Source organism: Natrix helvetica, assembly GCF_964273705.1.
Source record: "Natrix helvetica genome assembly, chromosome: 13".
NCBI classification, from domain to species: Eukaryota; Metazoa; Chordata; class Lepidosauria; order Squamata; family Natricidae; genus Natrix; species Natrix helvetica.
The window spans coordinates 14,068,017-14,095,922 of NC_138557.1; the positions used below are offsets into that span (position 1 = coordinate 14,068,017).

Consider the following 27,906-nt stretch of genomic DNA (forward strand, 5'->3'; position numbering starts at 1 on the left):
TCTCAAATATTGGAAGACTGCTCTCCTGTCTCCCCTGGTCCTTCTCTTCACTAGACCAGACATGCCCAGTTTCTGCAACCATCGTATGTTTTAGCCTCCAGTCCCCTCATCATCCTGGTTGCTCTTCTCTGCACTCTTTCTAGAGTCGCAACATCTTTTTTATAGTGTGGTGACCAAAACTCAATGCTGCACTCTAGGTGTGGCCTTACTAAGGCTTTATAGAGTGGTGTTAGTACCTCCCTTGATCCTGATTATAGCCCTTCGTTAATGCAATTTAGGATTGCATTCGCTTTTTTGGTTGCCGCTACACCCTGTTGGCTCATATTTAATTGGTTGTCCACTAAGACTCCAAGATCCCTCTCATAGTTACTGCTATTAAGCCAGTCTATTTGTGTACTTTTGGGTTTTCTTATCTAAGTGTAGGACTTTACTTTTCTATACATTGAATTTCATTTTGTTAGATAGCATCCAGTGTTCAGGTCTGTCAAGATCCATCTGGATCTTGAGCCTATCATCTAGGGTATTGGCTATTCCTTCCAGCTTAGTGTCATCTGCAAATTTGATCAGTTCCTCTTCATCTAAGTTGTTTGTGAAGATATTGAAGAGTACTGGGCCTAAGACGTAGTACCTTGCCGTACCCCACTGCTTACTTCCCTCCATGTAGACAGTAGTACCGTTAAGCTAAATCACCGTTATCTGGTTTGAAGCTCCTCTCCCCTTTTGTTAGTTAGCGGGAGGCGTGATAGCTTGGCCTACGACCCTGCAAAGGGGAGAGAGTTTTGCACCGTAAGCAATGTGTCTTCCTTCAGATCTCTGTGTGCTATGAGGTAATCATGATGTTAGGCAACAGCCAAAAGAACTTTGCTTAGTTATGACTCAGCTGAAGATGTCAAGATTATACAATTGCCTCCTGAGCCAATTCTGGGATGTTGGCCAAGGACAGTATTGATTGCACCAGGTGTAATCCGGGAGAGAGAAGTTGGATCTCTCCCTGTCGTTTACGGCCTGAGCTCTCTAGATGAGCAAAGCCAGGGGTCACAACCAGTTGTGGCATGTGTCAAGGAACACCCTGAGGCTGGGAAGGAAAAGGAGCCAACGGAGATTGCAATCTCAGTGAAAAGTGCAGAGAAGAGCAACTAAAACCCACTGCCCTGGACCAGGGTGGATATGATTAAAGTCAACTCGATTTAAATCACAATTTAAGTCAACTCGATTTAAATCACGATTTAAATCCACTCGATTTAAATCAAGATTTAAATCCACTCGATTTAAATCAAGATTTAAATCCACTCGATTTAAATCCACTCGATTTAAATCCACTCGATTTAAATCCACTCGATTTAAATCCACTCGATTTAAATCAACTCGATTTAAATCAACTCGATTTAAATCAACTCGATTTAAATCAACTCGATTTAAATCAAGATTTAAATCAAGATTTAAATCAACTCGATTTAAATCAACTTGATTTAAATCAACTCGATTTAAATCAAGATTTAAATCACTAGTAACAAGGCTTGATTTAATAATAATAACCTTTATAGTCATTGTACATCATGTATACAACAAAACTGGTTTAAATTTAAATCAACTCGATTTAAATCATAATTTTTAAAAAGCAACGGTCATTTCCATCCCGCAGCAGCTCCTTCTCTGACCTGCTGTTGACTCACCGACCGCCCCCATTCATTTTAATGGGACCGCTGGTGACAGGGACACAAGGTGAGGGGCGTGGTAGTAGGTGAGTGGATGCCCGCTAGCAGGTGCTGCCTTGATGGATCTGAAATGACAGGCGCTCTTTAATATTATATTTATAAGCTGCTTAGAAGGTTTCACTTTCATTTTACTGCTTGCCCTTCCTCCTCACACATACAGCCTGCTAGTACAGATGCGTTTCTCTTCAAACAATCATACTGTTTGTAGAGTACATAAATTTGCAAAACAAGGGGATAAAGGAATATTCCTGAACTTTGTTTTATGATTTATCTCATGGTTCCTGTGAAATTGTGTGAATGCATCAATTCTTTCAGTTTGCAGCGCTTGGATTCGTTGAAGGAGTTTACCAAAAATATAAATATTGCAGAATCTACAGCCTCGTGCTACATAACTAAGCTCCATTTCATGCCGGATAAACCAAATGATTAATGTATCTTAAATGAAAAAAAAAAATCCAATTTAAAATTTAAAAATCTGATTTTTAATTTAAAAGAAAAAACAACCATTGATTGTTATCTACTCTGCCCTGAACTGAGCTATTCCAGCTGTGTGTTTCTTGCCTCCGTACACAAGAGTTTGAGTAGCAGCACTCCTCAACTTACGACCACAATGGAGATCGTTATTTCTGTTGCTAAGCGAGACAGTTGTTAGGTGGCGAAATGGGCAAATTTCATTTTCCTTGCCGCCGTTGTTAAGGGAATTCCTGCAATTGTTTGGTTGGTAACACAATAGTGAAGTTCACCTGGCTTCCCCATCGACTTTGCTCGTCAAATGGTCACATAAGGGGATCACCAGTTGACATCCCCCCTTCCCCCCACCCAGGGACACGGTGATCATCCTAAATATGAGCCAGTTGCCAAGCATCTGGGTTTTGACCACAGGGATGTAGCAACGATCGTAAGTGTGAAAAACAGCCGTTATGTCCCTTTTGTCAGTGCCGTTGTCCTTTGGAACAGTTGCTAGATGAATGTACGTTGTAAGTCGAGGAATATTATCTGTTGCTGGCCTTGAAAATAGCCAGGAAACAGGAAATAAGTTTTGTGATTAGGCAGTGTGAGATCTAAGGGTTGGCTGCTCTGTTGCTGGAGGTTTTTAAGAAGAGATTGGACGGTCACTTATCTGAAATGGCATCGGCTCTCCTGTTTGAGCAGGGGGCTGGACTAGAAGACCTCCAAGGTCCCTTGCTAAACAGTGAGGGCTCTGTGTGCCACCTCTGGCACCCGTGCCATAGGTTCGCTATCACGAGCCTAGAATCATTGGTTGGGATGGGTGGCTATAGAAACTGAAGATAGCTAGCTGGATGGATGGATGGATGGATGGATAATAGACAGACAGACAGATAGATAATTTTCCCAAAGCACCAGAAGGCAAGATGAGAAACAATGGATGGAAACTAATCAAGGAGAGAAGCAATCTGGAACTAAGGAGGATTTACCAACAGTGAGGACAATTAACAAATTGTCTTTGGAAGTTGTGGGTGCTTCATCACTGGAGGTTTTTAAGTTTTAAGTTTAACTGGACAGTCACTTGTCTGAGATGGTGTACGGTCTCCTGCTTTGAGCAGGGGGCTGGGCTAGAAGACCTCCAAGGTCCCTTCCAGCTCCTATTCTATTCTATTCAAATTTTGAGGGGGGAGAATCAGATAAATGGATCTGGTAATATTGTGGCCTTCTCCCCCCCCCCCCCCGGGCATTATCTTTAATTTGGGGGTAGGGCTCTCTGGAGCAGCAAATATCCTTGTGTGCGTTTATCTAACCATCTGCTGCCATCTCTTAAACCTCCAGTTATCTTGAGTTGAGATGGGCGGCCTATAAATTTTATAAATAAACAAATAGAATATTCCTTTCCCTGAAATGGGTATTTTGTGCTTTGCAAGCACAAATCTATGAATTCACATTTCCAGCTCTGATCGGTTCTGCTTTGTGCTTTGTTCCTTGCCCAAATTTCTTGGGGAAGAGTCTCATCTACGCTTTCAACGAAGCGATGCAAAATATTGCAAAAAACTTTTGTGTGTGTGCTAATTTCGGAGTTTTCGAAGCCTTCCTGCCTTGAGCTCAGGTTCTTAGTTATGGCTAGGGTTAGGGTTACCGCAGGGGTGGGTTCCTGCCAGTTCTAAGCTCTTCTATAGAAGAGGTTCCACAAATCTCCAGTGCCGTTTAGAACCGGTTCCAGCTCCCTCCCCCACCCGTCCGCACATCATCAAGAGGAAGAGCGAAAGGAGGAATTCTGGGAGTTGAAGTCCACAAGTCTTAAAGCTGTCAAGTTTGAACACCCCTGGGGTTTTTTTCTAAAGGGTTAGGGGTGCAAGGGTCTTGTAACTTGACAGCTTTAAGACTTGTACACTTCAATGCCAGAGTTCCTGAGCCAACATGACTGGAGGAGGAATTCTGGGAGTTGAAGTCCACAAGTCTTAAAGCTGTCAAGTTTGAACACCCCTGGGGTTTTTTTTCTAAAGGGTTAGGGGTGCAAGGGTCTTGTAACTTGACAGATTTAAGACTTGCGTGCTTCAAATGCCAGAGTTTCTGAGCCAACATTTTGGTTGTTAAGCGCCAAACCACTCCCATTCGGTCACATGGCTGGCAAGCCATTCCCACCCGGTCACATGGCCAGCAAGCCACTCCCACAAAGCAGGCCACACCTACAGAAGAAGTTCTAAAAGAATTTGAAACCCTCCACTGGGTTACCGCCTTCCAAGTCAGAAGTGGGTTCCCACTGGTTCGGACCGGTTCAACCGAGTAAGTAGCAACTCGGCCTGCCACACCCCTGAACCGGTTCTATCAGTGCCACCGTAGGCACTGCCATCTTGTTTTTTGCTTCTGTGCCTGCGCCGAAGCATTTTTTTACTACTGTGCATGCGTGTATAGCGTGCATGAAACACATCCCTGAGCAAACCGGCAGTAGCAAAAGCCAGAGCCCACCCCCTGTTCCAAGTCCATAGATAGCGGGTTTGACTAGCCTTGCCGACAGGGGATTTGGCTTATTGTGCTTGCAACGTCTGGCAGTCCAGTTGGGGAAGGCGGAGGAGAAGCAAGCCGCCTTCCAGAATTTGCAGCCGGTACGCTGTGACAGCCAGGAAGTCTCTTCAGCACTGGGGGGCTCCCCGCTCACTAACAGCCCCCAAATATTATTTCCACCAAATAGGTGTTGCATTGCCAACAGCAGCTGCTGAATTCTTCTGGAGTCTGACAAAGAGCAGAAAGCTCTTTTTGGCAACTGCCGTTTCCCCAGCCGTGTAAGCTGTGGCTGGCATGATCCCACAGTTCATTAAGGGAGCATGTGACGGGGCTCATAAATTCCTGCACGACTCTTGTTGATGGCCCTGGTGCACCGGTCAGTGATGCCAGCGAGAATAACGGAGGCTTTCGCTGTGGCCTTTGGAGCAGAGGGGCTGCCGAGGGTCTTCCTGGAGAAGATATGAGAGGCAAGGATTTCCTGCAGCTTGGGAGAGATATGGATTAACAGAGTTGGAAGGGACCTTGTAGCCATCAGGCCTGCCTCCGTTCAAAACAGAGGCGGATTCCTACCGGTTCGGACTGGTTCGACCGAGTAACTCGGTAACTTGGCCTGCCACGCCCCTGAAATGGTTCTATTAGCGCCTATGGCAGCGCCATCTTGTTTTTTTTAAGTACTGTGCATGCGTGCATAGCGCGCATCGAGCCCGCGAGCGGGCACAGCGCATCCCTGAGTGAACCGGCAGTACAGCAGCCAGGACCCACCCCTGGTTCAAAACGCAGGGGTGGGATTGAACATTATTAGCAACCGGTTCTCTGCCCATTTGCTGGGTGGGCGTGGCCATGGTGGGCATGGCCTACTCAGCCTCCTGCACCACGGCAGGGATGGGGGCAATTTTACCTCCCAGGCTCCGGATGCTTTCCTTGTGCCTCCGGGAGGGCAAAAACATCTTCCCACAGGCTCCAGAGACCTGAAACGGGCCTATTTCCAGACTTCCAGAACTTCTGTGAGGCCCGTTTTTCGCCCTACTAGAACCTCCATGCGGGCCCTGCACTTACCTGGCATCCAAAACGGGCCACGTGGAGACCCCTTGGAGGGGTGGGGCAGGGTGGGCGGGGCCAGCCAGTCCTTGCAACGACCAGTTCGGCGAACCAGGTGTAAAATTAGCACCCGGTTCGCTCAAATCAGTCTGAACCGGCTGAATGCCACTCCTGCCCCGACTCCCTTGTAATAGAGAAGAGGTCCTTTTACTGAGTTTGAAACGATGACGGTGACAGCAAGGCAAGGTCTGCTTCAAAAGGCGCGGAAGTTACGGGTTGAAAGTTTCCCCAATTCCCCCCCCCCTCCAGGGTTCTAGACTGAGTGTCCAATCCACGTCCTGCCTAATGCCAAGTGAAGCTCATCCTCAGGGTATTTTGCCCATCTGGAGTTCTAGGACGGTTGGCCTTGACTGGGTGTAAACAACTCCACTCACCAGTGCCGTAATTCTTGAGAGTAAACCTCCTTTTTTGTTCCCATGGCCCTCCACCTCACCAGCTCACTTCCCCAATCCAAATACTGTACCATGCCACCCTCCCCCCCCCCCTCATTACTATGACAGCCGATAGCAAGCTTGCATCAGAGGAAAAACCCATGCTGGAGATCTGGCTGACAGTAAGTCATCTAGTCCATCCCCCTCCGCCCAAGTGGGAGACCCTACACCATTTCTGACAAATGGCAATCCAGTCTCTTCCTGAAAGCCTCCAGTGATGAAGCTCCCACAACTTCTGAAGGCAACTTCTGTTCCATGGGTTGATTGTTCTCACTGTTAGGAAGTTTCTCCTTAATTCCAGGTTGAATCTCTCCTTGGTCAGTTTCCATCCATTATTCCTCATCCATCCTTCAGGTGCTTGACCCCCTCCTCTCTGTGGCAGCCCCTCAAATATTGGAAGACTGCTATCATGTCTCCCCTGGTCCTTCTCTTCACTAGACTAGCCATGGCCAGTTCCCATAACTGTTTTCTAGTCCAACCCCCTGCCCAAGCAGGAGACCCTACACCATTTCTGACAGAGGGCAGTCCAGTCTCTTCCTGAAAGCCTCCAGTGATGAAGCTCCTACAAGTTCTGAAGTCAACTTCTGTTCCATGGGTTGATTGCTCTCACTGTCAGGGAGACATGGCTAGGTTTGCCTGCTTGGGAGATGTGGGACCATTTAGATCTTGGGGAGGGGCAATCTTGCTCCAGAGGGCAGGATGTGCATTTCCTGGATCCCAATCAATGACATTGATTGATCGAAGGAACCAGGAAGGCCACCAATCTCAGCTGGGCCAATGTTACGGGAGACAGGAGAAAACGGAGGAAATTTAAGGCAGCAAAAGGATGAAAAAAAATTGCCTGAAATTGTAAAATAGAGAAATGCCCCTTGTCCTGGGAGTGGAAGAAGGGAGGACTATAGCCACGTCCCTGCTGTTGCCTTGCGGATCCCAATGGGCCACCTGAGAAGTTTTCAGCAAGAGTTGATGAGTGTGAACATTGGAAAAACCTGCCACTCTCTCTTGATTGACAAGTGCTGCCTTGAGGCTGGCTGGCCTTTTTATCCCAGCCTTTTAAGCAGAAATGCCAACAATTAAATCTCAGGACTGTGACAACCACACCAAGCTTCTGCCTTTCACAGCTGTGCCTGCAGGGTTCAGTCAGAAGCTCCAAAAATACAGAGGAGACCTTCTCGGTTTTGGGCCAGAGCTGATGGGATGGAACGGAAGAGAGTAGAATAGAATACAGCACCAAAGCTGCTTTTTTCAGGAGGCAACTGGACTTTCTTTTTTTAAAAGTTTTTTTTTTGATTCTCTTACATACAATTATAAGTGTACATTCACATAGTTATTCTTCTTCTTTACATTTGTCATTCTTATACATTTGTTATTCCATTTAAAAGGTTATTATAATATACAATTTGGGTTGTTTTAATTACCATCCCTTCCACCTGTTGTAACACCACCTTATTCTCCCTTTCTTTTCTCCCACCCTCCCTTCTCTACTTCCTTCCTCCTCTCCTTCCCCTTCCTACCCTCTCTCCTTCTCTTTCTCTCTCACCCTCCTCTCCTTACCTCTTTCTTCCTTCTTTCCTCTTCCTCTCCTCCTCTCTCCCTTTCTTTTTCTGTTGTTACAGGTATCTCTTTCAAATCTCAATTTATGTTTTCTTGGGATAGCATTACCGCAAACCCAAATATAGTTTAGTATCATTTCTTATTCCCTTCCCTTCGCTAATCTATCCCAACTATGTTTTTTTCCCTTTATATCTCATTCTTGAATATATACTTGCATATTTAGTATTTTCTTTTCTGTTTTCCCCCTCTTCACCCCTGCTTTCCCATTTAATAGTGTATTGTCTGGGCTCTGTATCTTCCCCTTACTTTCTTTTCTAGCTTCCTTTCTCTAGCCAATCTTAAAATCTTCCCCATGTCTTGAATACACCAATTCCTCTTTATCCTTTACTTTCAAAGTCAACCTGTTCATCTCTGCGCAGTCTAATTTTTTTTTTTATTATCTCTTCATCTGTGGGTAACTTATTTAATTTCCAAATCAAATTTTGGAATTTGGGCAAATACAATTCTCGCTGCTGTAGTTACATGTATAATCAAATACGTATCTTCTCTCTTGTGTTTCTCTGGGAGAATACACAATAAAAATGTCTCTGGTCTAAATTCTATTTTTTGTTGTGACATTTTCTCTAGCCATGTTCTTATTTTAGTCCAATATTTCCTTGCTTCTGCACATGTCCGCCACCTATGATAATATGAACTTGTTGCTTGTTGACTTTTCCAACATTTCGCTGACTTGTCTTTAAACATCTTTGCTAATTTTTCCGGTGACATCTGCCATCTATGAAACATTTTGTATAAGTTTTCTTTATAGGCCGTTGACATGGTTAGTTTATAGTTCCTTTCCCATAGTTGTTGCCGCTTTTCTAACTAAATTGTGTAGCCAAACTTTTTTGCTCAAGCTAACATTGTATCTTGAACCACTTCTGCTTCTAGTCTAATTCTTAATAAATAGCTATATAGTTTCTTAATTATTATTTCTTCTGTTCCCATAAGTATCTTATCCAACTCTGAGCTTTCCAGGTTAAAACCATGCTCCCTTTTATCTTTTTCATATCAATCCCTTGTTCTTCTAATTCCTGTTTTTGTTTAAGTTCCCCCCTTTCTGTTAAGATATCTTTGCATCTAATCATATTCTTTTCTTTTTTTTAAACAAAATTTTATTGGTTTTTAAAAAAAATAATCAAGGAAAGGGGTAGTGGAATAGGTTACAAATTTTGGCAGTTACATTATGCAGGAAATCCCCCCCCCCCCATTCTCATAACTTTCATTTATTAATACATTAGATTACTACTACTTAATAGTATTTTGTCAGCATATCAAATTTTATCTTCAAATAATTTCAATCATTTTATATCAAACAGATTTTCTAGTTCATTTTTGTGATCTGAGTTTTCTCGATGTTGCCCCTTCTCCCCCCTCCAGCAGAGCTCCGGCACCTCCCGTGTCCTGTATGTCCTGTGTAATGTCATCAGGTTTATCTAGGAGTACTTTATTTTTTTCCATGAAGGCCTGAGCCTCTATGGTTGTGTTAATTCTAACTCTCGCGTCCTCCCAGAATATTAGCATACCTTCTAATAATATTCTTCATGCTACTGGTATTTGGATGCTTCCATTGTTGAAAGCGCAACTGGACTTTCTTGTTTTTTTTTTCTTTTGAAGACGTTTTGCTTCTCATGCAAGAAGCTTCTTCAGCTCTGACAGGATGGTGGGGAAGGGAAGGATTTATACTCCTTGCAGACAGCTGGGCATTTGCAGACTTTTAGAGAGTTGTTGAGGCCCTTTGGAGGTTTATCTGTGTCCTCAGGGTCACCTGAGTGGTGCAAATGGTCCCTGCAGTCTGCAATTTTTTTCTTTTGAAGACATTTTGCTTCTCATGCAAGAAGCTTCTTCAGCTCTGACAGGATGGTGGGGAAGGGAAGGATTTATACTCCTTGCAGACAGCTGGTCATTTGCATTCTTTTGGAGGGTCCTTGAAGCCCTTGGAGGTTTAATCTGTGTCCTCACGGTGACCTGAATGGGGCAAATAGTTCTTGTAGTCTGCAATTTCTTTTCCTCCAGAAATCCATTCTTACTCCCGCACCATTCAAAGGGTGTCCATCCCAAATTGTATAGCTCAAAGTCTGTAGAGATTCTTGGGCATCAGGTCATGGTTGTCTCAAAGGTGCTTTTTCCGGAGGCAACTGGAGTTTCTTGTTTTTTTCTTTTGGAGAAAGAACAAGAAAGTTCAGTTCTCTTTTATTTTTACCACAGACCCCCCTTTAAATACCTTTTGTGGCCATGGACCACCCAGATTTAATTCAAGATTTAAATCATAACATTTCTTCAAGCATGACAACATTATGGCCTCCCAAGGGTTCATGGACCACAGATTGAGAACAAGTCAAGTAGGATGGGATGAGATGGGATGGGATGGGATAGGATAAGTTGGAAGGGACCTTGGAGGTCTTCTAGTTCAACCCCTTGCTCAAGCAGGAAACTTTAAACCAGGAGTCCCCAACCCCTGGTGCATGGACTGGCATCAACTCCCTACTCAAGCAGGAGACCCCATATCCGTGATGGCGAATCTATGGCAAGCATGCCAGAGGTGGCACACAGAGCCCTCTCTATGGGCATGTGTGCCATCGCCAGCTGCTCGTTTAAAAAACAGGCCCTTTGGGGGGCTTTTTTCGGCTGACTTTTTGAGCCAATTTTGGGCTGTTTTGGGGCTGGAAAATGGCCTGAAAATGGCTCAAGAAACAGCCCCAAAACAGGCCAGCTTGTCTTCAGGTTTCCAGCCCTCCAGTGCGTGCACATGCTCACACATGGACGCATGTTCCGGTTTGAGCACCCGGTGCCCAAAAAGTTCGCCATTACTGCCCTATATCACTTCACAGAAATAGCTGTCCCATCTCTTCTTTAAAAACTCCATGGATGGAGCACCCAAACCTTCTGAAGGCAGAAGCTACAGAAATACAAAGCGGATCCTCTCAGTTTTGGAGGCAGTGTTGATGGAGAAAATGGGGGTTGATTTTTCCTTGCAGGAACCACGACGAGCTAGACGTTCTTGTTATGTGGGTTGTTATTATTATTATTTTTACAAATATTATTTTTGTTTGGACACAAGCCCAGAATGTGTGCATAGCTTAGAAACGAGAGGAGACCGACTGACTTTGTGCATAACTTGGAAAGCTATTCCCAGGTTGCAAAATGATAGAAAGCACCAACTTATTCACCCTGCTTTTATACAGAGATGAATCACGGGTGCATTAACAGGAAAGACTGGGGGAAATGCCTGCCTGAACTTCTGCAGAGGTTCTCAATCACAACAAAGCATCATTTTCTTTAAAAACATGTTGAACCGCTGAGCTCAACATTTTCACATTGTTACCTTGGCAACAACACCAATAAGTTTCCCCTTGTCAGGAAACAGGTATTTTCCTTTCCTTTCCCAGTCCAGCCTACCGGCCTGGGATTTCCTTGTGGCGTCTCATCCAAGTACTAACCAGAACTTTCTGGGTGGGGACTTCTGGGAGTTGAAGTCCATCCATCTTAAAGCACGCTTGCTAAGGAATTCTGGGAGTTGAAGTCCATCCATCTTAAAGCATGCTTGCTAAGGAATTCTGGGAGTTGAAGTCCATCCATCTTAAAGCACGCTTGCTAAGGAATTCTGGGAGTTGAAGTCCATCCATCTTAAAGCATGCTTGCTGAGGAATTCTGGGAGTTGAAGTCCATCCATCTTAAAGCACGCTTGCTAAGGAATTCTGGGAGTTGAAGTCCATCCATCTTAAAGCACGCTTGCTAAGGAATTCTGGGAGTTGAAGTCCATCCATCTTAAAGCATGCTTGCTGAGGAATTCTGGGAGTTGAAGTCCATCCATCTTAAAGCATGCTTGCTAAGGAATTCTGGGAGTTGAAGTCCATCCATCTTAAAGCACGCTTGCTAAGGAATTCTGGGAGTTGAAGTCCATCCATCTTAAAGCATGCTTGCTGAGGAATTCTGGGAGTTGAAGTCCATCCATCTTAAAGCACGCTTGCTAAGGAATTCTGGGAGTTGAAGTCCATCCATCTTAAAGCATGCTTGCTGAGGAATTCTGGGAGTTGAAGTCCATCCATCTTAAAGCACGCTTGCTAAGGAATTCTGGGAGTTGAAGTCCATCCATCTTAAAGCACGCTTGCTAAGGAATTCTGGGAGTTGAAGTCCATCCATCTTAAAGCATGCTTGCTGAGGAATTCTGGGAGTGGAAATCCACATGCCTCAACAAATACTGGCTAGGGAATTCTTAAATTACTTTTAAATTGAGACTGGCTATAATGACAGAAACTCTGCTTGTGCTGCATCTTCTCCTCCTCCCTGTTCTTATGATTTAGTAAATTAGAGAGTCACTTCCGAATTTATCTAGTTGAATGAATGAATGAATGAATGAATGAATGAATGAATGAATGAATGAACTGGAAGGGACCTTGGAGGTCTTCTAGTCCAGCCTTCTGCTCAAAGTGGAGGACCTATGCCATTTCAGATTGTTGTCCCCAAAACTGGGCTCTTGCTTGGTGTCGAAGCTGATGACTCACCAGACACAAGGTGTGATATAGAATTATACTTTTATTTTGGTACCAAGATATAAGGACCCCTGTTTGAAAAGCTAACCGAGGGCTAAGAGTAGAATCTTACAGCAGTTTTTATAGTCAAGGGATGGTTGCATTCAACCTTTTGCCCTTCCCCTTAATAATCCATGCATAACAGATAATATTGATTGGTTATTTGGATTTCAGCTCCCCCTAAATCCTTACACTTGTTATGTTAAATAGCTAAATGTCACATCACCTGTTTTTTCAGCCCAGGTCACAGGTAGCTTGCAAAGTGTGTCAGCTATGTGGGTTTTGGAGGTTTTCTTATAAGCGAGCTATTCTTGTTCCTAACATCCTGGCTAGTGGTTTTAAGTGCTAACTTCTGTCTCACTGTTAATGTGCAACCCCCACCCTTCCTAGTACAGAGCAGAATAAAAGAACAAACAATTTTATCTGAGGCAGATCCCCCACAACCCCCTCCCTCTTCAGTGAGAGAGATAGGAAAGGAGCAAAGCTTTTAATTGTCAAGGCAAAGTCAAGAGAAAATGTTTTGATCAAAATTCATATTCCTCACTCTCATGTCCATTCCATCTATACCTGGGTCCCATCTCCTCTGATCCCCAGGGCCTGATCTGTACATACATTCCGTCTTCTGATCCTTCAAGATAAGTGACTGTCCAATCTCTTCTTAAAAGTGATGGAGCGTCCATGATTTCTGAAGGCAAAGCTGTTCTGCTGGTTAATTGTCATCACTCTTAGGAAATTTCTCCTTAACTCCAGGTTGCTTCTCCCCTTGATTAATATACAATACAATACAATAGCAGAGTTGGAAGGGACCTTGGAGGTCTTCTAGTCCAACCCCCTGCCTAGGCAGGAAACCCTATACCGTTTCAGACAAATAGCTATCCAACATCTTCTTAAAGACTTCCAGTGTTGGGGCATTCACAACTTCTGCAAGCAACTTCTGTTCCACTGATTAATTGTTCTAACTGTCAGGAAGTTTCTCCTCAGCTCTAAGTTGCTTCTCTCCTTGATTAGTTTCCACCATTGCTTCTTGTTCTGCCCTCAGGTGCCTTGGAGAATAGCTTGACTCCCTCTTCTTTGTGGCAGCCCCTGAGATATTGGAACAATGCTATCATGTCTCCCCTACTCCTTCTTTCTATTTACTTTATTTATCTATTTACTTTATTTATCTTCTTTCTATTGCTTTCCTTCCATTGTATCTTGTCTTCCCCTCTAGTGATTTAGAGAATAGATACAGATTAACAGACTTGGAAGGGACCTTGTAGGTCATCTAGTCAAACCCCCCACCCAAGCAGAAGACCCTACACCATTTCTGACAGATGGCAGTCCAGCCTCTTCTTCAAAGCTTCCAGTGATGGAGCCCCCACAACTTCTGAATAATTTGACCCCCTTTTCTTTGTGGCAGCCCCTCCAATACTGGAAGACTGCTATCATGTCACCCCTAATTCTTCTTTTCTTTAGACTAGCCAAACCCAAACCCTGCAGCCATTATTTCTGGACTAAAAATGCTTCAGCTCCTTTCGCCCATGTCATGATTCCTGCATTTCTCCCACCAGATCATTTTCCTTACTCTCTTTATTTAGCCATTTACTTTCTTTCTTTCTTTCACTACATATCTGGCCCTTTTCATAAACACAGTGAAGGCTGTTGTCCAAATTAGCCTCGAATGAAAGACATAAACAAAATCTGAATAATATGCATTTGTTCCCTTATGAAATGAGGCAGAAATAGCTCCTTTTGTGTTTCTGCTTGTCAATTCCCATGAATGCCCTGAGATTTCAGCATCGTGAAAAAGGGAAGGGAGAGAAATCCTTTTGTCCATAATTGTCCACTGCAGCTTGAACTTGTCCAGTGCAGAAAAATAACCCTGCATATATATTTTTTCTCTGGCTCTTTTCATTTATTATAATGAAAGAGAGTTACTGTAGCATTGACAATCGGTCTCCAGGGGAAGTGGGTTGGATGAGGCCCTTGCAGATGGGAGTTTGATGCTTCTGCCTGTATTTCTTGGTTAAGGCAAATGTCCTTCGTTGTGCAATCTTCGGTGGACCACTGTCTCAGTAGCTCCTTCAGCCTGCCAGGAAATCCTAAGGGGAACGTTGGGAGGAATTTTTCAGTTTGTGCAACAGGAAAAAAAATACGCTGTAAAAAGCAGAACGGTGGCAGAAATATCTCTGCTATCCCCCAAGCAATGAAGACTTTTGCACAGGCTGCCAGGAGAGATTCAAGAGACATTCTCAAGCCTTCTTAGATTAGAGAAGAATCACAGTAACGCTTTCACGAAAGGGAGGGACGTTTTTAAAACAGAGCAAGAGAAATACTGGTCCAGCGATACTTTAACAGATTAACAAAGTTGGAAGGGACCTTGTAGGTCATCTAGTCCAACCCACCGCCCAAGGAGGAGACCCTACATCATTTCTGACAAATGGCAGTCCAGTCTCTTCTTGAAAGCCTCCAGTGATGAAGCTCCCACAACTTATGAAGGCAACTTCTGTTCCATCGGTTGATTGTTCTCACTGTCAGAAAATTCCTCCTTATTTCCAGGTTGAATCTCTCCTTGGTCACTTTCCATCCATTGTTCTTGTCTGGCCTTCAGGTGCTTTGGAGAATAACTTCACCCCCTCCTCTGTGTGGCAGCCCCTCAAATATTGGAAGATGCTCTCATGTCTCCCCTGGTCCTTCTCTTCACTAGACTAGCCATGCCCAGTTCCTGCAACCTTTCATCATATGTTTTAGTCTCCAGTCCCCTAATCATCCTGGTTGCTCTTCTCTGCACTCTTTCTAGAGTCTCAACACCTTTTTTATAGTGTGGTGACCAAAACTGGTTGTAGTATTCTAGGTGTGGTCTTATTAATGCTTTATAGAGTGGTATACTGCATCCAGTTGCAATGGATGGTTGTGAAAGTTGGACCATAAGGAAGACTGAGCGCCAAAGAATGGAGGCCTTTGAACTATGGTGCTGGAGAAGATTCCTGCGAGTCCCTTGGACTGCAAGGCGATCCAACTAGAGGAGATCATCCCTGACTGCTCTTTAGAAGGCCAGATCCTGAAGAGGAAACTCAAGTACTTTGGCCACCTAATGAGAAGGAAGGACTCCCTGGAGAAAAGCCTCATGCTGGGAACGATGGAGGGCAAAAGAAGAAGAAGGGGACGGCAGAGAATGAGGTGGCTGGATGGAGTCACTGAAAGAGTCGGCGTGAGCTTAAATGGACTCCAGATGGGAGAGGACAGGAAGGCCAGGAGGAAAATTGTCCATGGGGTCGCAATGGGTCAGACATGACTTCCCAACTAACAACAACAACAAATAGTCATAATAAGGAGGACAAACTTTAGCTGGACAGAAGCATTTCTTCCTTTTAGAAATAGCTCCTTGCAGAGCTGGACAAGGTCTCATTTTAACCATCTCCAAATTCTATTTTGCCCCATTCGTTTCTTTCCACCAACATCTTTAGAAGGAAGAATTGCAAATTTCCTGGCTGACTTTCTTCTGGGTGGTTACTACAGCAACCGGATAATTGCTGAGATGAAGCAGTGGCTGGGAGATTGATGGTGCACAGCTCCCCTTCGCATCCCCTTCATTGCTTCCTCCCCCCCCCCATCCCTTGCTCCCATTCCTGTCCTATTATGGGTGCCATGGCAACTCACTTGGAATAAGCCAGCCCCCCCCCCTCGTATGGAAGGAAGGAAGGAGAGGGGGGAGTGAGAGGCGCTGCAGGGACTCGCATTGTGTACAAAGGTTGGCACCCAACAGTGGCTGTGCGTGCTGAATGTTTGCGCAAAGAAAAGAGGTTTTGCACCCGGATTTCATGCTGGGCCCCCGGATTGACCATGGTGCTGGCACGTCACACCTCCGTTGGCGCATTGGGCAGCACCAGGGTACAGCAACAATCTCAGCATCATTTTGGGAAGTGTGTGTGGGGGGGAATGCTTAAGGAAGCCAGTTGGTTGGTTCACCCACGCGCATTCAGCCGGGCACAGCTCCAACAATGTCTGCCGGTTGCTCAGCCATATTTTGCTACGCTGAGTGTGTTTGCACAATGCAACACCCGTGTGCAGCAATGACAACAATAGCACCCAAAAACAAAGCACAAGGCAACGTTTAAAGCACATTAAACCTCCCTCTGGGTTGCTAATATTTCATATTTCGTCAATATGGAAAATGATCCCTCTGCAAGATATGTCCAAGTTCATATCCCACACTGGACAGTTTTCCACCAATGATTGGGGTTGTTGGTGTTTCCCCCCCCCCCCCCCCAATTTTTGTGAGCACTGATGCATCCAGAGGGTTGGCTGGGAAGCTGTGCGTGGATCTAGTCGTGCAAGGAAACAGTTACAATACAATACAATAGTAGAGTTGGAAGGGACCTTGGAGGTCTTCTAGTCCAACCCCCTGCTTAGGCAGGAAACCCTATACCGTTGCAGACAAATGGTTATCCAACATCTTCTTAAAGACTTCCAGTGTTGGGGCATTCACAACTTCTGGAGGCAACTTCTGTTCCGCTGATTCATTGTTCTAACTGTCAGGAAATTTCTCCTCAGTTCTAAGTTCCTTCTCTCCTTGATTAGTTTCCACCCATTGCTTCTTGTTCTACCCTCAAGTGCCTTGGAGAATAGCTTGACTCTCTCTTCTTTGTGGCAACCCCTGAGATATTGGAACAATGCTATCATGTCTCCCCTAGTCCTTCTTTCTATTAAACTAGACCTACCCAGTTCCTGCAACCGTTCTTCATATGTTTTAGTCTCCAGTCCCCTAATCCTCTTTGTTGCTCTTCTCTGCACTCTTTCTAGAGTCTCCACATCTTTTCTACATCGTGGCGACCAGAACTGAATGCAAATATTCCAAGTGTGGCCTTACCAAGGCATTATAAAGTGCTATTAACACTTCACGTGATCTTGATTCTATCCCTCTGTTGATGCAGCCTAGAACTGTGTTGGCTTTTTTGGCAGCTGCTGCACACGGCTGGCTCATATTTAAATGGTTGTCCACTAGGACTCCAAGATCCCTTTCACAGTTACAACTACTGAGCAAGGTACCACCTATACTGTAACTGTGCAGAAAGTTGCTTAGAAAGCACCCTGCAATGGACGTTGATGGAGACAATAGTTATGTAATTGGAGAGGTGCTTAAAAGGATGGAGGAAAAAATGGATGGGGTAGAGGAAAACCATAGTGTTGGAAGAAATATCCATCTGGGTTCAGTGGGGAGAAAGACACTGGAAACACGGAGGCTGCTTGGAAAAATGGCTTAATGGTGAAGCAGAACCACCAAGCACGTTTGATTCTGGGTAGCTGACCCCAGGAAGTGGAGAGTGAGTGTTATTTACACCCTTTCTTGGGCTTTGAACCTGAGCTTCCTGTTCCTGTGGCAAGGGCATGTCACTGCGTTAATTGTTTGCTAGACGAGCTGAACCGAGATATTACTGCGCAGGTCATAGGCCCTTATTAGCAATGATTTACTGCGCATGCTTCTTAACACGTTTCATATACATCACACATTCCAGAGACTTCTTTACTTTTGATCTTCTGTTTGTCTGCCAAGAAGGTGGGCGACAAACTGCTCTTGCCGAAATGTAACAATTAGATAGATTTGTTTATTTTCTTATTTCTTATTTTCATATTAAAAGTTTGTTTTAATTAGAACTTGTTATTGGACCTTACTTTCGCTTTCTTGAAGATATGCTGTTTGGAAAAGCCGTCGGTCTAAGACCTCATTAGCTCAGGGTGAAATGGGCATGTATTCTATTGGCTGTTGTCAGACTCCCATGGGGCCCTGTAGCGGTCATGTTTGTCTGAGCTAAGTTTGGTTGAACTTTGCTGGGTGATGCAAGGTCCCCAGTGATGGTGCCATGTGGTGAGCTCTGCTGCCAGATGGGTTAATCCTATTATGTCCCTGGGCATCATGTCTTAATCCCGTCATCCTGGAGCTGGAGGTCTTTTGTCTCATAGATAGGCTGGCCCAGTCCTTCTCAATGGGCACAAAATATCTGCTCCCTGGCTTTCTTTAAAAACATGCTCCTCCTTTTCTCATCCATTTCACTAAAAAACAAAATTATGGCACCCCAGGGAACCGTGTGGCAGGCCTGGGTCGCTGCCAGTTCTGTGACCCAGGTCTGAATTCCATTACCGGTTCAGCCGCACTGGGAACAACCCATATCTGTTCTACCCTCTTTTAATATTCCCCCAAATATTTCCTTCTTCTGGGGGAAGGCGGGGTCTTTCCACAGGGCTGTACCCCTTCAGTCTGGAAAATGTTTCATCTGTTTGCCAAAATGTAGCATGCAAAGACCCATCCACCTCGCTCTGTTGAAGCAGCCCGTTTATCTAGCGAGGAGTGATGGGAGTTGTAGTTTCAATTCACTCGGAGGGCATCTGGTTGGAGAAGGCTGCTCTCAGCCTTCAGCTGTGGCCCAACTAAAGGGCGATCTCTTCAGCGGCCAGCTCCATCTCAGAATGGCTGAGATGTGGGGTTAAATCAGGATCCAACTGTGTGCAAGCCCAGATCTCTGCGGAGAGTCAAACCAGATGTGACAGGACGTCAGTGGCTTGACCCCTTTGCTGTCAGTTCATTTAGAAATTTTGAAAGACAAGCCTGAGAAGCCGACTGGAGAAACGGTGGATAAGAGAAGGACTAGACTCTTCAACAGATTAACAGACTTGGAAGGGACCTTGTAGGTCATCTAGTCCAACCCCCTCAATCCCGAATTGGAATAATCCAAACACCCTTTTAATCCCTGGGGATACCTTCCGAAGCAGCAGCTGTGAATCTAGGAAGACGCTTAAATTATGAACCTTTTTGATCTGGGGCAAAAGAATGCAGTTTTATCCAAAATCAGAAATGGAAATTCACTGCTCTCAGTGGGTTTCTGAACCTTCTCTTTTATAAACATAAAAGCAATGTCTACAAGAACAGTCTGTTGTCTGGGTATAATTAATTTTGAATAATAATAAGAGCAACAATAACAACATTCATAACATTATACAATGATTATATCATAATGATAGTACTTACTTATACATCTTTGTGAACTTTCCTTACAGAATTAGTCGTTCTTTTATGCTTTTAAATTTCTAACTTCTGTTTCTGTTAGTTAGCCATTGATAACACAAATCCCATGTTAAAAAGTATTCAGTTTCTTATTTCTCTTTCATTTTAAGTATCTATCCATTTCTGCACATTCTAGTATTTTTATTTTTATCACATTGTCATCTGTAGGGATCTCTTCCTTTTTCCACTGTTGTGCAAACACAATTCTAGATGCTGTTAACATGTGCAAAATTAAAAATGTATTCCCTTTATTATATTTTTCTGGTAAGATACCCAACAATAATATTTCTGGTTTTCAATCTATATGTTGCTTTACCATTTTTTCCTAACCATGTATGCATTTTTGTCCAATATTTTTTTTGCCTTGGGGCATGTCCACCACATATGATAACATAAACCCAATAACTGATAAAGAACATGTCCACTAAATGTTGGAAATATAAACAACTTTGCAAACACATGTTATATAACATTTTATATAAGTTGTCCTTATGTACAGCTGCAGTAGGATTCTGAAGTTTGAACTTCAGCCTGGGATTAAGCTTGAATCTCTTCCGTTAATCTTACACCTTTGTAACTCAAAAAGGAAAAGAATAGAATAGAATAGAATAGAATAGAATAGAATAGAATAGAATAGAATAGAATAGAATAGAATAGAATAGAATAGAATTCTTTATTGGCCAAGTGTGATTGGACACACAAGGAATTTGTCTTTGGTGCACATGCTCTCAGTGTACATAAAAAGACAAGATACACTCATGAAGAATCATAAGGCACAACACATAACGTACATAGGGTACAGATAAGCAATCAGGAACAATCAATATCTATAAATCATGAGGATACACGCAACCAACATACAGTCATGCAGTCATAAGTGGGAGGAGATGGGTGATAGGAATGATGAGAAGACTTATAGTAATAGTAATGAAGCCTTAGTGAATAGTTTGACAGTGGTGAGGGAATTATTTGTTTAGCAGAGTGATGGCATACAGGGAAAAACTGTTTGTGTGTCTAATTATCTTGGTGTGCAGTTCTCTATATGGTCGTTTTGAGGGTAGAAGTTGAAACAATTTGTGCCCTGGATGTGAGGGATTTGTAGATACTTTCACAGGCCTCTTTTGGACTCATGCAGTATATGCAGGTCCTCAGTGGAAGGCAGGTTGGTAGCCATTGTTTTTTCTGCAGTTCTAATTATCCTCTGAAGTCTGTGTCTGTCTTGTTGGGCTGCAGAACCAAACCAGACTGTTATAGAGGAGCAGATAATAAACTCAAGACTTGAGCTGTCTGTTCTTGAAGAGGTATCATTATTTGAGGATGTTTCAGGCTACCTTGGGTGTAGTGGTTAGATAGAAGCAAGGAGACCGGGCATTCTCGTCTCACCTTGGGCATGAAGCCAGTTGGGTGACCTTGACTTTCTCTCAGCCTAGAAAGAAGGTGGCAAAAACACTTCTGAAAATCTTGCCAGAAAGACCGCAGGGAGTTGTCCAGTTGGTTTCTAAGAATTGGACATGATTGAATGGAAGGTGGGGGAAAAAAAGGCTAATGCGTTTGTTGACCTGACCACAATTATGCAATCCTGAGGAACAACTGCCAAAAAAGCCAACACAGTTCTAAGCTGCATAAACAGAGGGATAGAATCAAGATTATGTGAAGTGATAGTACCAGTTATCATGCATTGGTAAGTCCACACTTGGAATACTGCATTCAGTTTTGGTCGCCACGATGTAAAAAAGAAGTTGAGATTCTGGAAAGAGTGCAAAGAAGAGCAACCAAGAGGATTAGGGGACTGGAGCCTAAAACATATGAAGAACGGTTGCCAGAACTGGGTCTGTCTAGTTTAATGAAAAGAAGGATCAGAGGAGACATGATAGCAGTGTTCCAATATCTCTGGGGCTGCCCCAAAGAAGAGGGAGTCAAAGTATTCTCCAAAGCACCTGAGGCCAGAACGAGAAACAATGGATGGAAACTAATCAAGGAAAGAAGCAACTTAGAACTAAGGAGAAATTTCCTGACAGTTAGAACAATTAATCAGTGGAACAACTTGCCTCCAGAAGTTGTGAATGCTCCAACACTGGAAGTTTTTAAGAAGAGGTTGGCTATCCATTTGTATGAAGTGGTATAGGGTTTCCTGCCTAAGTAGCTGGTTGGACTAGAAGACCTTCAAAGTCCATCGCTACTAGAACAGGTTCGGGGGCGTGGCAGGCTGAGTTACTAACTACTTGGCCAGACCGGGCCAAATCAGTAGGAACCCACCTCTGGTGCTTAGTGTGGCTTGCAGTTCTTTAACCAGAAAATGTGTTTTGAAACAGTAATGGTATTCTATTTTCTTCACTATGGGTTCGTTAGCGGAAGCGCATGCGCAGAAGGTCCCTGAAGACATCTGGGTAGGTGGGCGGAGCCTCACGCCACCGCCACTACTGGTTCGCCCGAACCGGTGCGAACTGGGCGCATACCACCTCTGCTTTGAAAGTACGGTATTGGATTTTCAGTACTACTCTAACTGTTTGAAGCAAGCTGCATTTTCTTAGAAGATAAAAAGCAAAGAAGCAACCTAAGCTAGCCTTTAAATTGGTGTCCTCAATCTTGGTTTTATTTACGGAGGAAGTTTTGAACTTGCTTATCTGTCATCGGAGTCCGCGGGAGCGTTTTTGAAATTGGATCTGGATTTGTTGACTGAATTTTGCTTGTGGTCGCTTTTTTTTTTAAAAAAGGAAATGGGGAGAGAGAGAGGAGCACCGGGGGATGTTTCCAGCATTTTAATTAAGTGTTTTAAATTCACTGCCTTGTATTGATGTTAATCCAAGGCTGAGTGGTTTTAAACAGCAGCCGCCAAAGGATTTTCAAATGATGAAAATTGCCTGTAGCTGAGCAACGGATTTAATTTCAGGCTTTTTGAGAACATGAGGTAATGCTGCCAGCCCGAAAGTTGGAATCGCCTCCCATCTAAACTCTGGATGAAACACTAGCAATGTAGAATCATAAAAACAACATGAAAACCACCAGAAGTTCCCTGCATGGAAAGCTGGGTTTGAAATCCCCTTTTGCATTTCTGGTCCTGGAGATTCTCAGCCAACCAGTTTAGATTATTTATGTTCTATATTTATTTGTGTTGTATTTTCTTCCAAGAATCCTGGGGACAGTTGTTTTCAGCATAGCCCATAGAATCATAGGGATAGAAGGAACCTTAGAGGTCATCTAGTCCAACCCCCTGCTTAAAGCAGGAGACCTTATGTCATCCCACTCAAATGTGGGATGGCAACCAATTAAATATGAGCCTCTCATTGCCCATCCCAATATCACCAATCAGGTTCAGGCAAGATGTTTTCATAATGTTCAGTCCAAGTACAATTTCATGTGCAGCTCCCCTCCTCCTTCCAGCTACGTGACCTTGAGGCATCATCTCAGGAAACAGAGCATTTACTTTCATTTCCCCAAGCCTTCCCCCTTCAATCCTCTCCACAGTTCATGGCAGGCTGTCGCCGCATGGCAACGAAGCACAAGCAAGCAACTGACACAAACGGTTGTTCAACCTTTCTTGAAAACCTGCACCCACAACTCCGGAGGCAAGCTGCTCCATTGATTAATTGTTCTCACAGTCAGAAAACGTTTGCCTTCTTTCATGGTTGGATCTTTCTTTCTTTCTTTCTTTCTTTCTTTCTTTCTTTCTTTCTTTCTTTCTTTCTTTCTTTCTTTCTTTCTTATTATTCTGTTATTTTCCACCCGCTGTTTCTCGTCCGGGCCCTCTGCGATACGGAGAACAAGTCAAAAGGAGATAAACGGCCCTGCTGTGCTAAATATTTTCATGCTCATTCAGCTGGGTGAGAGTTAGTTTCGAAAACCATATTTCCATGTTTAGCATCTTTATTAGGTTATAAGATAATATACAAAAGTAAATAGGAAGACACAGTGGGGGGGAGGGGAGAGAAAAGTGAGGAGAAACTGTGGAAAAGGGAAAAAAAGAAAAATAAATGTTGACTTCCGACTCCCTCTGTTGCAGGGTTAAAAAAAGGCATTAACATCAAACCACAACTTTTTGTTTTCCCATAATAATATACACTAGCCATTTCTATCAGAAATGGGTTCCACATAATTTTACCACTGGTGTGCGGCGCACCGAAACTGTGAGCATGCGCCTTCCACACATACGGGCAGCCTTCCGTGCATGCATTTTGTGCACATGTGGCTTGCACACATGTGCAAGGCTTAGAAAACATGGCTAAATAGGACGGCATAATGTTCGGGGCGCATGGGCAGGCCCGCCCAAAGGTTGCCACTACCAGTTCGCCCAAAAAGATCTGAATTGGCTGAATACCATCACTGATTTCTTTTCTTTTTTTTTCTTTGTAAAGTAAATGAGATGAAGAGTAGGAAACAGAGGAGAGGGAAGAAGAAAGAGGTAGGAGAAAGGGCAAGGAGGGGGGAAGAGGAGGGGGGAAATGAGGAGTGGAAAGGGGAGAGAGGAGAAGGGGAAGTAGAGAAGGATGACAGAGGGAAGAAAGGAGGTAGGGAGGGGGAGGAGAGAGAGAGAAGAAAGTGATGGATAAGGTACAAATATGGTGTATGGAGAAATTGTTTCTCCAAAAAGAGCCAATAATTGTTTTTGGGGAGTTGATGGTAAGAGGAATTGATGTAAACATTTAATAATACAATACGATGCTGGCTATGTAATAGTATACATGTGATTATATGTTATGAAAATGAAAAAATAAAAAACTTTACACCACTGATTTCTATAAAAACATATCAATCTCATCAGCTATCCTGTCTCCCCTAGTCCTTCTTTTCATTAAACATTAGAGATACCCAGTTCCAGCAACTGTTCTCCATATGTTTCAGCCTCCAGTCCCCTAATCATCTTTGTTGCTCTTCTCTGCACTCTTTCTAGAGTCTCCTCATCTTTTTTGTAGTGTGGTGACCAAAACTGGATGCAGTACTCCAGGTGTGGTACATGATGTTATTATACATTAACCTTCTGGTTTGGTTAATTGGTAGTTCAAGCTTTGGCCAAAGCCAGAAGCATTTCAGTAACCAGCTGAAGCTTCGGAAGTTGCAACCTGAGAGGGATTTGGCCACGCATGAACCGTTTGCTGATTCGTTGGTTTTGCAAACCAGGCTCTTGAGATCTAGAGGCTTCCTGGTGTGTTTTTAAAGAGGAGTCCTCTTTTGCTGGCCTTCCATGGTAAAATCATTGAGGAGTTTTCCCGGTAGGATAATTTTGCCTATTTCTCTTTCCAGGTCATTAGCTGGAGGCGAGAAGAGACATTCATTTTGTGACTGAAGAAAAATCCCATTGAAGACAATGGCCCTGATGCTGCTCCATCGGCACACAGCATGGGCACTGCAACAGAGTTCCAGGATATTTTCAGGAGGTGAGTGGGACAGAAAAAAGAGTTTATATATCTATAGACAGTATCTAGGGACACGGCGGCTCAGTGGCTAAGACGCTGAGCTGGTCGATCAGAAATATGAGAAAGGTCGGTGGTTTGGCAGTTTGAATCCTTGGTGCCACGTAATGGAGTGATCTCCCGTGACTTGTCTCAGCTTCTGCCAACCTAGCAGTTTGAAAGCACGTAAAAATGCAAGTAGAAAAATAGGGACCACCTTTGGTGGGAAGGGAACAGCGTTCTCTGTGCCTTTGGCGTTTAGTCATGCGGGTCACATGACCACAGAGATGTCTTCGGACAGTGCTGGCTCTTCAGCTTTGCAACGGAGATGAGCATCGCCCCCTAGAGTCGGGAACGACTAGCACATATGTCCGAGGGGAAACTTTGCCTTTACCTTATACACCATCTGTACAGGTTGTCCTCAACTTACGAGTCTAAAATGTCTGCTCTTAATTGAGACAGTTATTGAGTGTGTTGTGCCCTATTTTACGACCTTACTTGCCATAGTTGTTAAGTGAAGCACTGCAGTTGTTAGTAACACGGTTGTTAAGGGTATCTGGCTTGCCCACTAACTTTCCTTGTAAGACGCTTGCAAAAGAGGATCACATGACCCTGGGAAACTGCAACCGTCATAAATATGAGTCAGTTGCTAAGCGCCTGAATTTTGATCACATGACTATGGGGATGCTGCAACGGTCGTAAGTGTGAAAAATGATCCTGTCATTTTTTCAGTGCCATTGTCACTTTAAGCCAGGGGTGTCCAAACTTGGGGACTTTAAGACTTATGGACTTCAACTCCCAGAATTCCCCAGCCAGCATGGGAATTCTGGGAGTTGAAGTCCACAAGTCTTAAAGTTCCCAAGTTTGGACACCCCTGCTTTAAGCAGTCACTAAATGAATTGTTGTAAGTCAAGAATCACCTGTATATCCATATATCCATATCTATATATATCGGTAGATGATAGCTAGATGTTTATTTTTTATTCGAAAAAAGTTAAAACATAAAACTACAAAACCGAAACGTTTTTACAGAAGTAAAACATGTCAGGGCAATGATGATTTAATAGCTGACCAGCTGCTGTAATGATGATGCAATGGGAGTAATGAGTCAGCAGGGTTGTTTGACCACTTTAAGAGACTGTATTATGAGAGGTTTGTTGGGGCGTTCTCTCTCTCTCTCTCTGTCCTTCCATGCTATAGTTGATGATTGATTGCCTGACTTTCCCCTGTACGTGTATGTATATATTCCTTGTATATAAACCACTGTTTCAAAGACAAACCTGTTTACTGTATTTTGCTCCTGGGTTGTCTCAAAATAGTCACACTGTGCTCACGCTAACAAAATAAACTCCAACAAGATATTTTAAAATGTGCATCCAAAAAAAAAAGGACACAGAAACATATTAAATTAAAATAGAGCTGGAAGGGACCTTGGAGGTCTTCTAGTCCACCCCCTGCTGAAGCAGGAGATCTATACCATTTCAGACAAGTGACTGTCCAGTCTCTGCTTAAAAGCCTCCAGTGATAAAACACTCACAGCTTCTGAAGGCAAGCTGTTCCACTGGTTAATTGTTCTCACTGTTAGGAAGTTTCTCCTTAATTATCCTTGATTACCGTATTTTTCAGAGTATAAGATGCACCTTTTTCCCTCAGAAAAGAGGGTGAAAATCTGGGTGCGTTTTATACACTGAATACAGCATTTTCTGGCCTCCCAAAACCCCATCCCCTTCACCAAAATGGCCATGCATAGCCTTTAGAAGGCTTCCAGACTGCTCCTGGGAGCTGGGGAGGGCAAAAATGAGCGAAATGTGGGCCGTTTTTTGCTTTTTTTTGCCCCCCAGCCCCCGGGAGCACTCTATAAGCCTCCTAAAGGCTATGCATGCCCCCCCCCTTTTTTTTTTTTTACAAAAAACAGGCCTGTTTTTGTGAAAAATGGGCTGTTTTTGGGAGGTCTGTAGAGTGCAAAAACTTTTTTTTTGCCTCTTCAAAAACTTGGTGCATCTTATACTCTGAAAAATACGGTAGTTTCCATCAGTGTCGGGTTCCTACTAGTTCGGACTGGTTCTGCTGAACCAGTAGTGATTTGCCAGCCTGGGTCGCCAGAACTAGCAGCGACCCAGGCCTGTCACACCTCCGAACCAGTTCCCTGGTCAGTGTGGCATGTTTTCCCCCCATTTTTTTAATGTTCTGTGCATGTGCAGGCCTATTTATGAGCAACTATGAACACGTGTGAGCAAAGCTGGTGTGCACGCAAACTTTCGCATGCACCGAACTGGCAGTAATGCCGACAGCAGCCCACCCTTTGTTTCCATCCATTGTTTCTTGACTTGTGTATAATATATACATAAAATAGCTTTTTACAGTTTTCATAGCCTGGCACATTTATTTTCTAAACTGCACTGTGGGAAAGGACCAGGGGAGACATGATAGCAGTGTTCCAATATCTCAGGGGTTGCCACAAAGAAGAGGGAGTCAAGCTATTCTCCAAGGCACCTGAGGGTAGAACAAGAAGCAATGGGTGGAAACTAATCAAGGAGAGAAGCAACTTAGAACTGAGGAGAAATTTCCTGACAGTGAGAACAATTAACCAGTGGAACAGAAGTTGCTTCCAGAAGTTGTGAATGCCCCAACACTGGAAGTCTTTAAAAAGATGTTGGATAGCCATTTGTCTGAAACGATATAGGGTTTCTTGCCTAAGCAGGGGGTTGGACTAGAAGACCTCCAAGGTCCCTTCCAACTCTACTATTGTATTGTATTGTATTGTATTGTATTGTATTGTATTGTATTGTATTAAAGATCTTGGGATTTATCAAAGTGGAAAGTTATTGGAAGAAACCTTGCATGAACGAAAGAATTGGACGATTATTATTATTTTCTATTCCATTGGGCTTTTTTTCAAAAGCAACTGGACTTCGTTGTTGTTTCTTTCCATGAAGACGTTTCGCTTCTCATCCAAGAAGCTTCTTCAGTTCTGAAGAAGAGAGCAACAGGGGTTGATTTAGACCTAGAGTTGTTTACTCCGTTATTGTAGACTAATGTTTCTGAACCTTAACAACTTTGAAATGTGTGCACTTCAACAAATGCTGGCTAGGGAATTCTAGACGTTGAAGTTCACACATCTTAAAGCTCGAGAAACATTGCCTTAGACTCTAAATC

The 27,906-nt window shown here is 43.7% G+C and overlaps 1 protein-coding gene across 1 annotated transcript in view; it reads left to right on the forward strand.

Annotated features, from left to right (window-relative positions):
• Window positions 1–27,906, forward strand: part of ABAT (4-aminobutyrate aminotransferase) — a 65,417-nt gene that overhangs the window by 6,754 nt on the left and 30,757 nt on the right. Inside the window, exon 2 of the mRNA XM_081965973.1 lies at window positions 24,602–24,735. Coding sequence (XP_081822099.1) covers window positions 24,666–24,735 — 70 coding nt within the window. The 5' untranslated portion in view covers window positions 24,602–24,665. The remainder of the gene's footprint in view (window positions 1–24,601; window positions 24,736–27,906) is intronic.